Genomic DNA, 13,669 nt, shown 5'->3' with positions numbered 1-13,669 from the left:
GGTCTTTTTACATAATCCCATACTTCTTGCAGGCTTTGTTCATTTCTTTTTCTTCTTTTTTCTTTTGGTTTCTCTTCTCGCTTCATTTCATTCATTTGATCCTCAATCGCTGATACTCTTTCTTCCAGTTGATCGAGTCGGTTACTGAAGCTTGTGCATTTGTCACGTATTTCTCGTGTCATGGTTTTCATCTCTTTCATTTCGTTTATGACCTTCTCTGCATTAATTACTCTAGCCGTCAATTCTTCCACTTTTTTTTCAAGATTTTTAGTTTCTTTGCGCTGGGTACGTAGTTCCTCCTTTAGCTCTGAGAAATTTGATGGACTGAAGCTTTCTTCTCTCATCTCGTCAAAGTCATTCTCCGTCCAGCTTTGATCCGTTGCTGGCGATGAGCTGCGCTCCTTTGCCAGGGGAGATGTGCTCTTATTTTTTGAATTTCCAGCTTTTCTGCCCTGCTTTTTCCCCATCTTTGTGGTTTTATCTGCCTCTGGTCTTTGATGATGGTGATGTACTGATGGGGTTTTGGTGTAGGTGTCCTTCCTGTTTGATAGTTTTCCTTCTAACAGTCAGGACCCTCAGCTGTAGGTCTGTTGGAGATTGCTTGAGGGCCACTCCAGACCCTGTTTGCCTGGGTATCAGCAGCAGAGGCTGCAGAAGATAGAATATTTCTGAACAGCGAGTGTACCTGTCTGATTCTTGCTTTGGAAGCTTCCTCTCAGGGGTGTACTCCACCCTGTGAGGTGTGGGGTGTCAGACTGCCCCTAGTGGGGGATGTGTCCCAGTTAGGCTACTCAGGGGTCAGGGACCCGCTTGAGCAGGCAGTCTGTCCCTTCTCAGATCTCAACCTCCGTGTTGGGAGATCCACTGCTCTCTTCAAAGCTGTCAGACAGAGTCGTTTGCGTCTGCAGAGGTTTCTGCTGCTTTTTTGTTGTTGTTGTTGTTGTTGTGTAGCTGTGCCCTGTCCCCAGAGGTGGAGTCTACAGAGACAGGCAGGTTTTCTTGAGCTGCTGTGAGCTCCACCCAGTTGGAGCTTCCCAGCAGCTTTGTTTACCTACTTAAGCCTCAGCAATGGCGGGCGCCCCTCCCCCAGCCTCGCTGCTGCCTTGCCGGTAGATCACAAACTGCTGTGCTAGCAATGAGGGAGGCTCCGTGGGCGTGGGACCCTCCCAGCCAGGTGTGGGATCTGATCTCCTGGTGTGCCTGTTTGCTTAAAGCGCAATATTGGGGTGGGAGTTACCCGATTTTCCAGGTGTTGTGTGTCTCAGTTCCCCTGGCTAGGAAAAGGGATTCCCTTCCCCCTTGCGCTTCCCAGGTGAGGCAATGCCTCGCCCTGCTTCAGCTCTCGCTGGTCGGGCTGCAGCAGCTGACCAGCACCGATCCTCCGGCACTCCCCAGTGAGATGAACCCAGGACCTCAGTTGAAAATGCAGAAATCACCGGTCTTCTGTGTCGCTGGCGCTGGGAGTTGGAGACTGGAGCTGTTCCTATTCGGCCATCTTGCTCCGCTCATGTCCCTTTAAAGTCATACTCTCCTTCTCCTTCCCTAACCTATGGCAACCACTTGTCTATTCTCCACATCTTTAATTTTGTCATTTCAAGAATGTTATATAAATGGAATCATAGAATATGGAACATTTTGAGATTGGCTTTTTTCACTCAGAATAATACCCTTAAATTCTCTTCAAGTTGTTTACATCAACAGATTGTTCCCTTTATCAGTGAATTACCTTATGTGGACATACCATGAGTCATATGAACATTCAGTCATGGAAGGATATTTCAGTCATTTCCAGTTTTGGGCTATTACAAATAAAGCTGTGAACATTTGTGTACAGGTTTTTGTGTGAACATAATTTTCATTTCCCCAGGATAAATACCCAGGAATATAAATGCTAGGTGATTAATGGTAGTTTCTTTTTTGTTGTTGTTGTTTTTAAGAAACTGCCAGACTGAATTATAGAGTAGCTGTATCATTTTACATTCCCACCAGTAATGTAGAAGAGATCCGGTTTCTCTGCACACTTGCCAGCATTTGAATAATCAATATTTTTAATTTTAGCCATTCTAGTAAGTATGTAGTATTTTATTCTGGTTTTAATTTGCCTTTCCCTAATGGCTAGTGATGGTAAATATCTTTTTGTGTATTTCTTTGCCATCATATATCTTCTATTGGTTGCACTGTTTCTTAAATGTTACAAGATTAAACTTTTATGTGCATGAATCATGTTTTCTTCACTACCGGGGATAGTTCACTTAGGATAAGGATTTGGCTATGGTTTAATATTTCTTGAATGACCAAAATAAATACAAAAACAATAATAAAACAAAACTCCACAGTCATCACAAACAGAGCTCATATGCTCTAAGATTGGGGCCTGCACTTTGAACTCTAGTCTAGGGATCAGCAAACTATAGCTCACAGGCCGAATCTGACCAGGGGCCTGTTTTTAAATACCCTGAGAGCTAAGAAGGGCTTTTATTTTTTACCTTTATTTTTTATTTATTTATTTTTTTTGGAATGGAGTCTCCCTTTGTCGCCCAGGCTGGAGTTCAGTGGCGCGATCTCAGCTCACTGCAATCTCTGCCTCCTGGGTTCAAGCAATTCTCCCTGCCTTAGCCTCCTGAGTGGCTGGGATTTCAGGTGCCCACCACCACACCCAGCTAATTTTTGTATATTCAGTAGAGACAGGGTTTTGTCATGTTGGCCAGGCTGGTCTCTAACTCCTAACCTTAGGTGATCCGCCCGCTTCAGCCTCCCAAAGTGCTGGGATTACAGGTGTGAGCCACTGTGCCTGGCCAGGCTTTTACATTTTTTAAGGGTTACTGAAAAACAAACAAACAAACAAAATGCAACAGAGTCCATATGTAATCTGTTAAGTCTAACATATTTACTATATGGTGTTTACAGATAAAGTTTGCAGATGAATGGAAAGAAAACCTGATCTTTTTTTGGGGCAAACATTAGCAACATTGACATCTGATTACCCATGATACTCTCAAGATCTTACAGTTTAACAAAAAGGTGGGGAAATAAAAACACCATAAAAGCAGGTGGGCGCAGTGGCTCACGCTTGTAATCCCAGCACTTTGGGAGGCCGAGGTGGGCAGATCACGAGGTCAGGAGGCAAGACTACATGGTGAAACCCCGTCTCTACTGAAAATACAAAAATTAGCTGGCCGTGGTGATGGGTGCCTGTAGTCCCAGCTACTCAGGAGGCTGAGGCAGAAGAACCACTTGAACCCAGGAGGCAGAGGTTGCAGTGAGCCGAGATGGCGCCACTGCACCCCAGCCTAGGCGACAGAGAGAGACTCCATCTCAAAAAACAAAAACAAAAACAAAAACAAAAACCACCACCATAAAAGCACCATGACTTGAAAGCAGTTCCTCCATTAACTCCCTGTCAAATATTTTTAAGCAGATAGCTATAAGCCTTATAGCATTCTTCATTCTGTTATTGAATTTCTTCCATGTGGTCCTGAAATATATATACATTGCTGACAAATTCATGTGCTATAAGCTTTGAAAAACCAAAAACTTCAGTGGGTTCTAAACTCAGAGCTATTTCCAAGAGTTAGTCATATCAAAAGACTGGATTTTTCCCGATTTGGAGAGAAAACAGTGTCTCCAGGTTTTTAAAGTAGCATTTTATGAGCTTAGTCTCATTTCAACCTCTTTTCCAACCCATGAACCAGTATTCCGTTATAAATAACGATTCCATTGTATGTTTACTCTCTGGTCTTTAGACAAGCTAAGAACTCTTTTCTGACTTGGTGGTTCATTTTGATCCCAAATGAATTTATTTTTTATATGCTTTATATTTCCAGTTTTACTAAAACGAAGTAAACCCAGTAGTGCTAGCTTCCCTACTATCCAGACAATGACAAACACCAGTCCATTCACTGGCAACACACTTTACCTCTAATATTCTTTGAACATTTAAATATCTAAATCATGGAGCTGTAAAGACAAAAGGACTTTGTACCACATGCATACCTGGGCTTGGAGACTTGATGTATACCACTGTCAAGTTTCATATCTAAGTTGATGAACCAAGTCTAAAACCTAATAGAGAAGCCACCTTATTAGAAGTATCTTCCCTAAGCCACTCACAACATGTTAAATTTGCCACACATGGGTAGGGGACAAAACTTAGAATCAAGACTCTCATAAAGATTAGAGAATGCAGCCCCAATACACACTTGGGTATAGCTTTTTAGTAGGTAAATGTTTCAGCCTGAGAGTCTCAGGTTTCCTTTTGACTTCAGAATAGCACATAATACATGTAAATCATGGTAGGAATTATACACCTGAGTTATTTACCAGTGACAGCAATAGCAAAGGAAACCATGGAGCAGGAAATCAAATAAAATTATAGAGCTGACACATCAAAACCCTGTGGGAAGCCAGAACCTAAGGGACTAAATTTTACTGGCATGGTTTCTTACAGAGATTATCCAGAAGTCATGCTGCAGATAAAATCCAGGCTCTTAGCAATAAGAATTATTTCTGTTTCTATCCCTCATGGGCTCTATGAGGAAGGCCCAGATGAGCTGAGCTCAGCTGCGTATAATAATAGCTCACATATAAAGCTGCTCATTATTTCCAAAATTTGGTTTCAGACTGGAAATCTCCACAGAAAAAAGAAATCTGCCCTGATTTTCTAGGCCTCTTAAATTATTTCATCCAGTTGATACATAAGACCTGTGGCTGACTGGGCACCAAATAGTTTTAAAACCAAAATGAAATATGGAAGTTTCTCTTAAACCCAATCACCTGTTCACACTCACAGCTCCCTCCAGAGACTGCTGCTCTCTTCACCTGAGGTCCTGCTGCATAAATTACTTTAATGGATTTAATTTGCTATCAGAGACAACCTACAGATCTATCTGGGTACCAACCTCATATGATAGTCTGTGCTACTCTGCAAAACGATGCTTGATCAGTACCTAGATTCTTCCACTGTGAACAGGAAATAAACTCATCATTCTGTAATTTGGCCCTTCCTGGTTCAGGAGGTGGGGCCAGAGTGTAAGACATAATAACAAGTAACACACAAAAAGAACTCAGTAGGCTAAGGTGCTTCATAATAACCAATGGGTTAAGCATGCAGCTTCCTCAAAGCATTCATTCGTCTTTGTCTTCAAGCAAAGGTTACTGAAGGCCTATTTATTTGATGACCTTAAGATAGCTCACTATGGAGTCCAGGCCTCTGTACTCCTTCTCCTGAATTACTGCAGTAACCTCCTAAAAAGCAAAAGTTTTTTTCTCCTTCATCCACCATTGTTCTTTCTCATCTATCCCCACTCAACATTCAGAGTGATCTTTCTAACACACAAATCTGATTATGTGAACCCCAAATTAAAACCTCCCAAGGGCTTCCCAATGCTCTTAATATAGAATCCAAACTGTCCCATATGATCTGACCTCTCCCAAACTCTCCTGCCTCCTTTTATGCCACTTTCTCCTTCACTCTCTATACTTTGGCCATATTTGACTTCTCTCACTTCCTCACCTCTGTTCTCACAGTACAATGTACATACGTTTATACTAACATTGATCCCATTGTACTGTATTCTCTGATTTGCCTTTCCTCACTAGAATGTAAACTCCTCAGAAGGCAATGAGACCATGCTTTATATTACCCTTGCACCCCTAGTTTCTGGCAGTGCTTGACTCAAACATTTGTTGAGTAATTGAGCAAATAAAGAAAAATAGAGAAGACAGGAGAAGGAAGACATAGGCTGGGAAAGATAATTTTGTTTTTAAACATTAAGTTTGAGGTGGCACTGGTTTAGTGGAATAGAAATGGGCAAGAACAATAGAGATCAGGTCTGCAGGTATTGATTTGGAAGTTATATACACAGAAATAATGACTGAAGTCATGAGAATAGTTTTAAAACTAAATCTAAATTTTAGAAAGACATATGATTCTATGAATAAGTGAATAAAATATGACAAATTACCTTTAGCTTATAATTCAAACATGCTTACATATACTAATAATTTTAGTTATGCTGTGACTCAGAGCACAGTTAAACAAACGTGTATTATTGTTTTAGACTACTGGGACCAAAAATAGGTAATTCTCTTGGCTCCTTATCAAATTCAAGACATTAGATCACAAGTTGATTCTTACTATATTTCATATCCAGTCATTGCATCATAATGTTTCAGTCAACGAGGAACTATAGAAATGACAGTTGTCCCATAAGATTATAGAAGAGCTAAAAAATTCCTATTACCTAGTGACTTTGTAGCCATCCTAATGGTCGTTTAAATGTAACACACTACTTGTGTTTGGGGTGATGCTGGTGTAAACAAACCCACTCCACTGTCATATAAAAGTATAGCACATATATTATGTGTAGTTCATAATACTAGATGAGACTAAATGACCATGTTACTGATTTATGTATTTACTACACTTTTTGTTGGTATTTTAGAGTGTACAGCTTCTGCTTATTAAACAAAAAAAAAAAAGTTAAGATACAACAGCGTCTCAGGCAGGTCCTTCAGGAAGTATTCCAGAAGAAGGCATTGTCATCACAGGAGATGACAGCTCCATGTGTGTTATTGCCCCTGAAGGCCTTTCAGTGGGACAAGATGTGGAGATGAAAGTGATATTGATGTTCCTGACCCAGTAAAGGCCTAGACTCATGTGTGTGTTTGTGTCTTAGTTTTTAACAAAGTTTAAAAAGTAAAATTTAAAAAAAAATTAATAATTTTAAAAACAGAAAAAAGCTTACAGAATAAGGATAGACAAGTGTATTTCTACAGCTGTAAAATGTGTTTGTGTTTCAATCTAAGTATTATTACAGAACAGTCAGAAAGTTTTTTATTTTATTTTTTCTGAGAAGGAGTCTCGCTGTGTCGCTCAGGCTGGAGTGCAGTGGCGCCATCTTGGCTCACTGCACCCTCTGCCTCCTGGGTTCAAGGGCTTCTCCTTTTTTAAAAAAAAAGTTTATTCTTTTTTTTCTTTTTTTTTTTTTATTATACTTTAAGTTCTAGGGTACATGTACACAATGTGCAGGTTTGTTACATACGTATACATGTGCTATGTTGGTGTGCTGCACCCATTAACTCGTCATTTACATTAGGTATATCTCCTAATGCTATCCTTCCCCTGTCCCCCACCCCACGACAGGCCCCGGTGTGTGGTGTTCCCCACCCTGTGTCCAAGTGTTCTCATTGTGCAGTTCCCACCTATGAGTAAGAACATGTGGTGTTTGGTTTTCTATCCTTGCAATAGTTTGCTCAGAATGATGGTTTCCACCTTCATCCATGTCCCTACAAAGGACATGAACTCATCCTTTTTAATGGTTGCATAGTATTCCATGGTGTATATGTGCCACATTTTCTTCATCCAGTCTGTCATTGATGGACATTTGGGTTGATTCCAAGTCTTTGCTATTGTGAATAGTGCCACAGTAAACATACATGTGCATGTGTCTTTATAGCAGCATGACTTATAATCCTTTGGGTATATCCCCAGTAATAGGACGGCTGGGTCAAATGGTATTTCTAGTTCTAGATCCTTGAGGAATCGCCACACTGTTTTCCACAATGGTTGAACTAGTTGACAGTCCCACCAACAGTGTAAAAGTGTTCCTATTTCTCCACATCCTCTTCAGCACCTGTTGTTTCCTGACTTTTTAATGATTGCCATTCTAACTGGTGTGAGATGGCATCTCATTGTGGTTTTGATTTGCATTTCTCTGATGGCGAGTGATGATGAGCATTTTTTCATGTGTCTGTTGGCTGTATGAATGTCTTCTTTTGAGAAGTGTCTGTTCGTATCCTTTGCCCACTTTTTGATGGGGTTGTTTGATTTTTTTCTTGTAAATTTGTTTAAGTTCTTTGTAGATTCTGGGTGTTAGCCCTGTGTCAGATGGGTACATTGCAGAAATTTTCTCCCATTCTGTAGGTTGCCTGTTCACTCTGATGGTAGTTTCTTTTGCTGTGCAGAAGCTCTTTAGTTTAATGAGATCCCATTTGTCAATTTTGGCTTTTGTTGCTGTTGCTTTTGGTGTTTTACACATGAAGTCCCTGCCCATTCCTATGTCCTGAATGGTATTGCCTAGGTTTTCTTCTAGGGTTTTTATGGTTTTAGGTCAGACATTTAAGTCTTTAATCCATCTTGAATTAATTTTTGTATAAGGTGTAAGGAAGGGATCCAGTTTCAGCTTTCTACATATGGCTAGCCAGTTTTCCCAGCACCACTTATTAAATAGGGAATCCTTTCCTCATTTCTTGTTTTTGTCAGGTTTATCAAAGATCAAATGGTTGTAGATGTGTGGTATTATTTCTGAGGGCTCTGTTCTGTTCCATTGGTCTATATCTCTATTTTGGTACCAGTACCATGCTGTTTTGGTTACTGTATCCTTGTAGTATAGTTTGAAGTCAGGTAGTGTAATACCTCCAGCTTTGTTCTTTTGGCTGAGGATTGTCTTGGCAATGCAGGCTTTTTTTTTGGTTCCGTATGAACTTTAAAGTAGTTTTTTCCAATCCTGTGAAGAAAGTCATTGCTGGCTGATGGGGATGGCATTGAATCTATAAATTACCTTAGGCAGTATGGCCATTTTCATAATATTGATTCTTCCTATCCATGAGCATGGTATGTTCTTCCATTTGTTTGTGTCCTCTTTTATTTTGTTGAGCAGTGGTTTGTAATTCTCTTGAAGGGGTCCCTCACATCCTCAAGGGATTCTTTTTCCTCAGCCTACCAAGTAGCTGAGATTAGAGGCTCCCACCACCATGCCTGGCTAATTTTTGTATTTTAGTAGAGATGGGGATTTCACCATGTTGGTCAGGTTGGTCTCAAACTCCTGACCTCAAACGATCCACCCGCTTCAGCCTCCCAAAGTGCTGGGGTTACAGGCGTGAGCCACAACACATGGACTAAAAAAGTTCTTAAAAATTTAAGTTTATAAAGTAAAAATGTTCTTTGGGAAGTTGAGGCGGGAGGATCACTTAAGGCCAGGAGCTGAAGACAAGCCTGGGAAACATAGCAAGGCCTCATCTCTACTAAAAATTTTTTTAAAAATTAGCTGGGCATCATAGTACACACCTGTAATCCCAGCTACTAGGGAGGCTGAGGCAGAAGGATCACTTGACCCCAGAGTTCGAGTTTACAGTGAGCTAATTGCACTTCAGTCTACACAACAGAGAAAGCAGCTATCTCTAGAATAAATAAAGTAAAAAAGTTACAGTTAACTAAGGCTAATTTATTATTGAAGAAAAAAATAAATTTAGTGTAGCCTAACTGTACAGTGTTTATAAAGTCTATAGTAGTAATGTCCTAGGCCTTCACATGCACTCACCACTCATCACACTGACTCACTCAGAGCAACTTCCAGTCCTTCAAGCTCCGTTCATGGTAAGTGCCCTATACAGGTGTACCATGTTTTATCTTTTATACCATATTTTTACTGTACCTTTTCTGTGTTTAGATATACAAATTCCATTGTGTTACAATTACCTACAGTTTTCAGTACAGTAGCCTGCTGTACAGGTGTAGCCTAGGAGCCATAGGCTACCAAACAGCCTCAGTGTGTAGTAGGCTGTACCATCTAGGTTTGTATAAGTTCACTCTATAATGCTCACATGACAACAAAATTGCCTAATAACACATTTCTCAGAATATATCTCTGTCATTAAGTGATACATGACTGTACTTAGATTTTGATCAAATTTTCACCACATAACTATGAGTCTGCCCATTAGGCAGCATGCAGTTAGATCTGGGAGTGTATAGGTATTATTTTTATTCCCGTTATGTTTTTTGTTAATATTCTATGAATTTTAACAGAACTTTCTTAATTTTCATGACATATAAAATGAATATCTAACACTGAAATTTGATCTTATGAAGACCACCCTCTCCTACTCCCCTATTCTTCCTTTTTCTAGTTGGCATCTCGTGCCTTTAGCTTGTAGCATTCATCCCTATACACGGTCTAATTGCAGTGTCCTCCTTGATGCCATTCTGGTAAAATTTAAAGGAAAACTTCACCAGCATTAATTTTTTTATTCATTAAAACAACAAACCTTGGCCAGGCGCAGTGGCTCACGCTTGTAATCCCTGCACTTTGGGAGGCCGAGGCGGGCCAATCACCTGAGGTCAGGAATTCGAGAGCAGCCTGGCCAACATGGCAAAATCCTGTCTGTATTAAAAATACAAAAAAAAATTAGCCAGGCGTGCTGGTGCATGCCTGTAGGCCCAGCTACTCAGGAGGCTGAGGCAGGAGAATCGTTTGAACCCGAGAGGCAGAGGTTGCAGTGAGCCGAGGTCACGCTACTGCACTCCAGTATGGACAATAGAGCGAGACTCTGTCAAAAAAAACAAAAAAAACCTCAACCAATGACAAATCTTAAAAAAATAGTATCAGCCACCAGTGTAGCCAGATATAATGAAAAATGTACAAAAGCTATTCACATTTGTGGGACTGAGAATTTGTTGTTCTAAAAGAGTACACTTAAAATGTACATACCAAACAAAATTCCTATTTACTCCAGTCATACGAAGTTAGTTTTAAATTTTGCATTATAATATATGTATTCAGTTTATTTTTAAGTTCAAGAATTAGAAAGCAGCTCTTCTAGAAAATTTAAAAATCAATTTTACCCAGTGACAGGACTAATGAGTGTTCCTAAATGATTTAATGAAGTCTTTTTAAACAAAATGTCTGTATCATATTAATGATAAGCAACTAGAAGAAAAAAAGATGTCAAACATGAGAACGTAATAATGGAAAAGTATAAAAAAGCTAAAATTTCCATTAAGTGTACCACATTTCTACTTTTGTATGGAGAATGGCTATTCATCTGACATAGCAAAATGCAGCCTCCTTACCAGTCACTGTTACAACATCATCTTTATGAGCTTCAGTCATTTCCTGAACATGGACTTCTGAGTTCACATCAACCTCTTTCCCTGATAACTGTAAATGAGCTTCAAGTGAAGATGGAACCTTGACAATAATAGAACCTGTAATAAATGTAAAGGAGAGTTTAGTAATATAAAGAAATCAAAAGTACCAGAGTCTATTATAAATTTGACTGAAAGGGTAGCATTGCTCCTGGGACACTGTTTTTACTCCTCAGCATACAGTATTTATTTAAACCTTTTCCTTATTCCCAGGTGCTCAAAGTTCCCTTACTCTCAAGGCATTCACGGTAACTTCCGTCAAGAATATGGGTTATTAGCACATTATTAACTACTAGTTCTTCTTTTGCCAGTAGAACTACCCAGCTCATCCAACACCAGAAAGTGAGTAATTTATTACACATGTAGCTTATAGATAGGATTTACCATTGAGCATTTAATATGAGCCAGACCCCTAATTACATTATGTTTTAATCCCCATATTAACTTTATGAGTTTTTTTTTATATTATACTTTAAGTTCTAGGGTACATGTGCACAGCATGCAGGTTTGTTACATATGTATACATGTGCCATGTTGGTGTGCTGCACCCATTAACTCGTCATTTACATTAGGTATATCTCCAAATGATATCCCTCCCCTACCCCCTCCCCACAATAGGACGCGGTATGTGATGTTCCCCTTCCTGTGTCCAAGTGATCTCATTGTTCAATTCCCATCTGTGAGTGAGAACATGTGGTATTTGGTTTTCTGTTCTTGCGATAGTTTGCTGAGAATGATGGTTTCCAGCTGTATCCATGTCCCTACAAAGGACACGAACTCATCCTTTTTTATGGCTGCATAGTATTCCATGGTGTATATGTGCCACATTTTCTTAATCCAGTCTGTCACTGATGGATATTTGGGTTGATTCCAAGTCTTTGCTATTGTGAATAGTGCCGCAATAAACATACATGTGCATGTGTCTTTATACAACATGACTTATAATCCTTTGGGTATATCCCCAGTAATAGGACGGCTGGGTCAAATGGTATTTCTAGTTCTAGATCCTTGAGGAATCGCCACACTGTTTTCCACAATGGTTGAACTAGTTGACAGTCCCATCAACAGTGTAAAAGTGTTCCTATTTCTCCACATCCTCTTCAGCACCTGTTGTTTCCTGACTTTTTAATGATTGCCATTCTAACTGGTGTGAGATGGCATCTCATTGTGGTTTTGATTTGCATTTCTCTGATGGCGAGTGATGATGAACATTTTTTCATGTGTCTGTTGGCTGTATGAATGTCTTCTTTTGAGAAGTGTCTGTTCATACCCTTTGCCCACTTTTTGATGGGGTTGTTTGTTTTTTTCTTGAAAATTTGATTGAGTTCTCTATAGGTTCCAGATATTAGCCCTTTGTCAGATGAGTAGATTGCAGAAATTTTCTCCCATTCTGTAGGTTGCCTGTTCACTCTGATGGTAGTTTCTTTTGCTGTGCAGAAGCTGTTTAGTTTAATTAGATCCCATTTGTCAATTTTGGCTTTTGTTGCCATTGCTTTTGGTGTTTTAGACATGAAGTCCTTGCCCATGCCTATGTCCTGAATGGTATCACCTAGGTTTTCTTCTAGGGTTTTTATGGTATTAGGTCTAACATTTAAGTCTCTAATCCATTTTGAATTAATTCTCATATAAGGAGTAAGGAAAGGATTTCCAGTTTCAGCTTTCTACTTATGGCTAGCCAATTTTCCCAGTACCATTTATTAAATAGGGAATCCTTTCCCCATTTCTTGTTTTTGTCAGGTTTGTCAAAGATCAGATGGCTGTACATGTGTGGTATTATTTCTGAGGGCTCTGTTCTGTTCCATTGATCTATATCTCTGTTTTGGTACCAGTACCATGCTGTTTTGGTTACTGTAGCCTTGTAGTATAGTTTGAAGTCAGGTAGCGTGATGCCTCCAGCTTTGTTCTTTCAGCTTAGGACTGTCTTGGCAATGAGGGCTCTTTTTTGGTTCCATATGAACTTTAAAGCAGTTTTTTCCAATTCTGTCAAGAAAGTCATTGGTAGCTTGATGGGGATGGCATTGAATCTATAAATTACCTTGGGCAGTATGGCCATTTTCATAATATTGATTCTTCCTATCCATGAGCATGGTATGTTCTTCCATTTGTTTGTGTCCTCTTTTATTTCACTGAGCAGTGGTTTGTAGTTCTCCCTGAAGAGGTCCTTCACATCCCTTGTAAGTTGGATTCCTAGGTATTTTATTCTCTTTGAAGCTGTTGTGAATGGGAGTTCACTCATGATTTGGCTCTCTGTTTGTCTGTTACTGGTGTATAAGAACGCTTGTGATTTTTGCACATTGATTTTGTATCCTGAGACTTTGCTGAAGTTGCTTATCAACTTAAGGAGATTTGGGGCTGTGACGATGGGGTTTTCTTAATATACAATCATGTCATCTGCAAACAGGGACAATTTGACTTCTTCTTTTCCTAACTGAATACCCCTGATTTCTTTCTTTTGCCTGATTGCCCTAGCCAGAACTTCCAACACTATGTTGAATAGGAGTGGTGAGAGAGGGCATCCCTGTCTTGTGCCAGTTTTCAAAGGGAATGCTTCCAGTTTTTGCCCATTTGGTATGATATTGGCTGTGGGTTTGTCATAAATAGCTCTTATTATTTTGAGATACGTTCCATCAATACCAAATTTATTGAGAGTTTTTAGCATGAAGGGCTGTTGAATTTTGTCAAAGGCCTTTTCTGCATCTATTGAGATAATCATGTGGGTTTTGTCTTTGGTTCTGTTGATAG

At 39.7% G+C, this 13,669-nt stretch overlaps 1 protein-coding gene across 4 annotated transcripts in view; it reads right to left on the bottom strand.

The window, feature by feature from the left end:
• The window catches only part of FAM185A (family with sequence similarity 185 member A), a 106,860-nt gene that overhangs the window by 55,027 nt on the left and 38,164 nt on the right, over positions 1-13,669 (bottom strand). For all 4 annotated transcript variants that reach the window (XR_003118473.1, XM_025378218.1, XM_025378216.1 and 1 more), the window contains one exon: positions 10,853-10,987. Coding sequence is in view for 3 of the 4 variants with exons in the window: in XM_025378218.1 (XP_025234003.1) it covers positions 10,853-10,987 (135 nt within the window). In the remaining variant the exon portion in view is untranslated. The remainder of the gene's footprint in view (positions 1-10,852; positions 10,988-13,669) is intronic.

This window comes from Theropithecus gelada, chromosome 3 (assembly GCF_003255815.1).
Source record: "Theropithecus gelada isolate Dixy chromosome 3, Tgel_1.0, whole genome shotgun sequence".
Lineage (NCBI taxonomy): Eukaryota > Metazoa > Chordata > Mammalia > Primates > Cercopithecidae > Theropithecus > Theropithecus gelada.
This window is presented reverse-complemented; position numbering and strand designations above follow the sequence as displayed.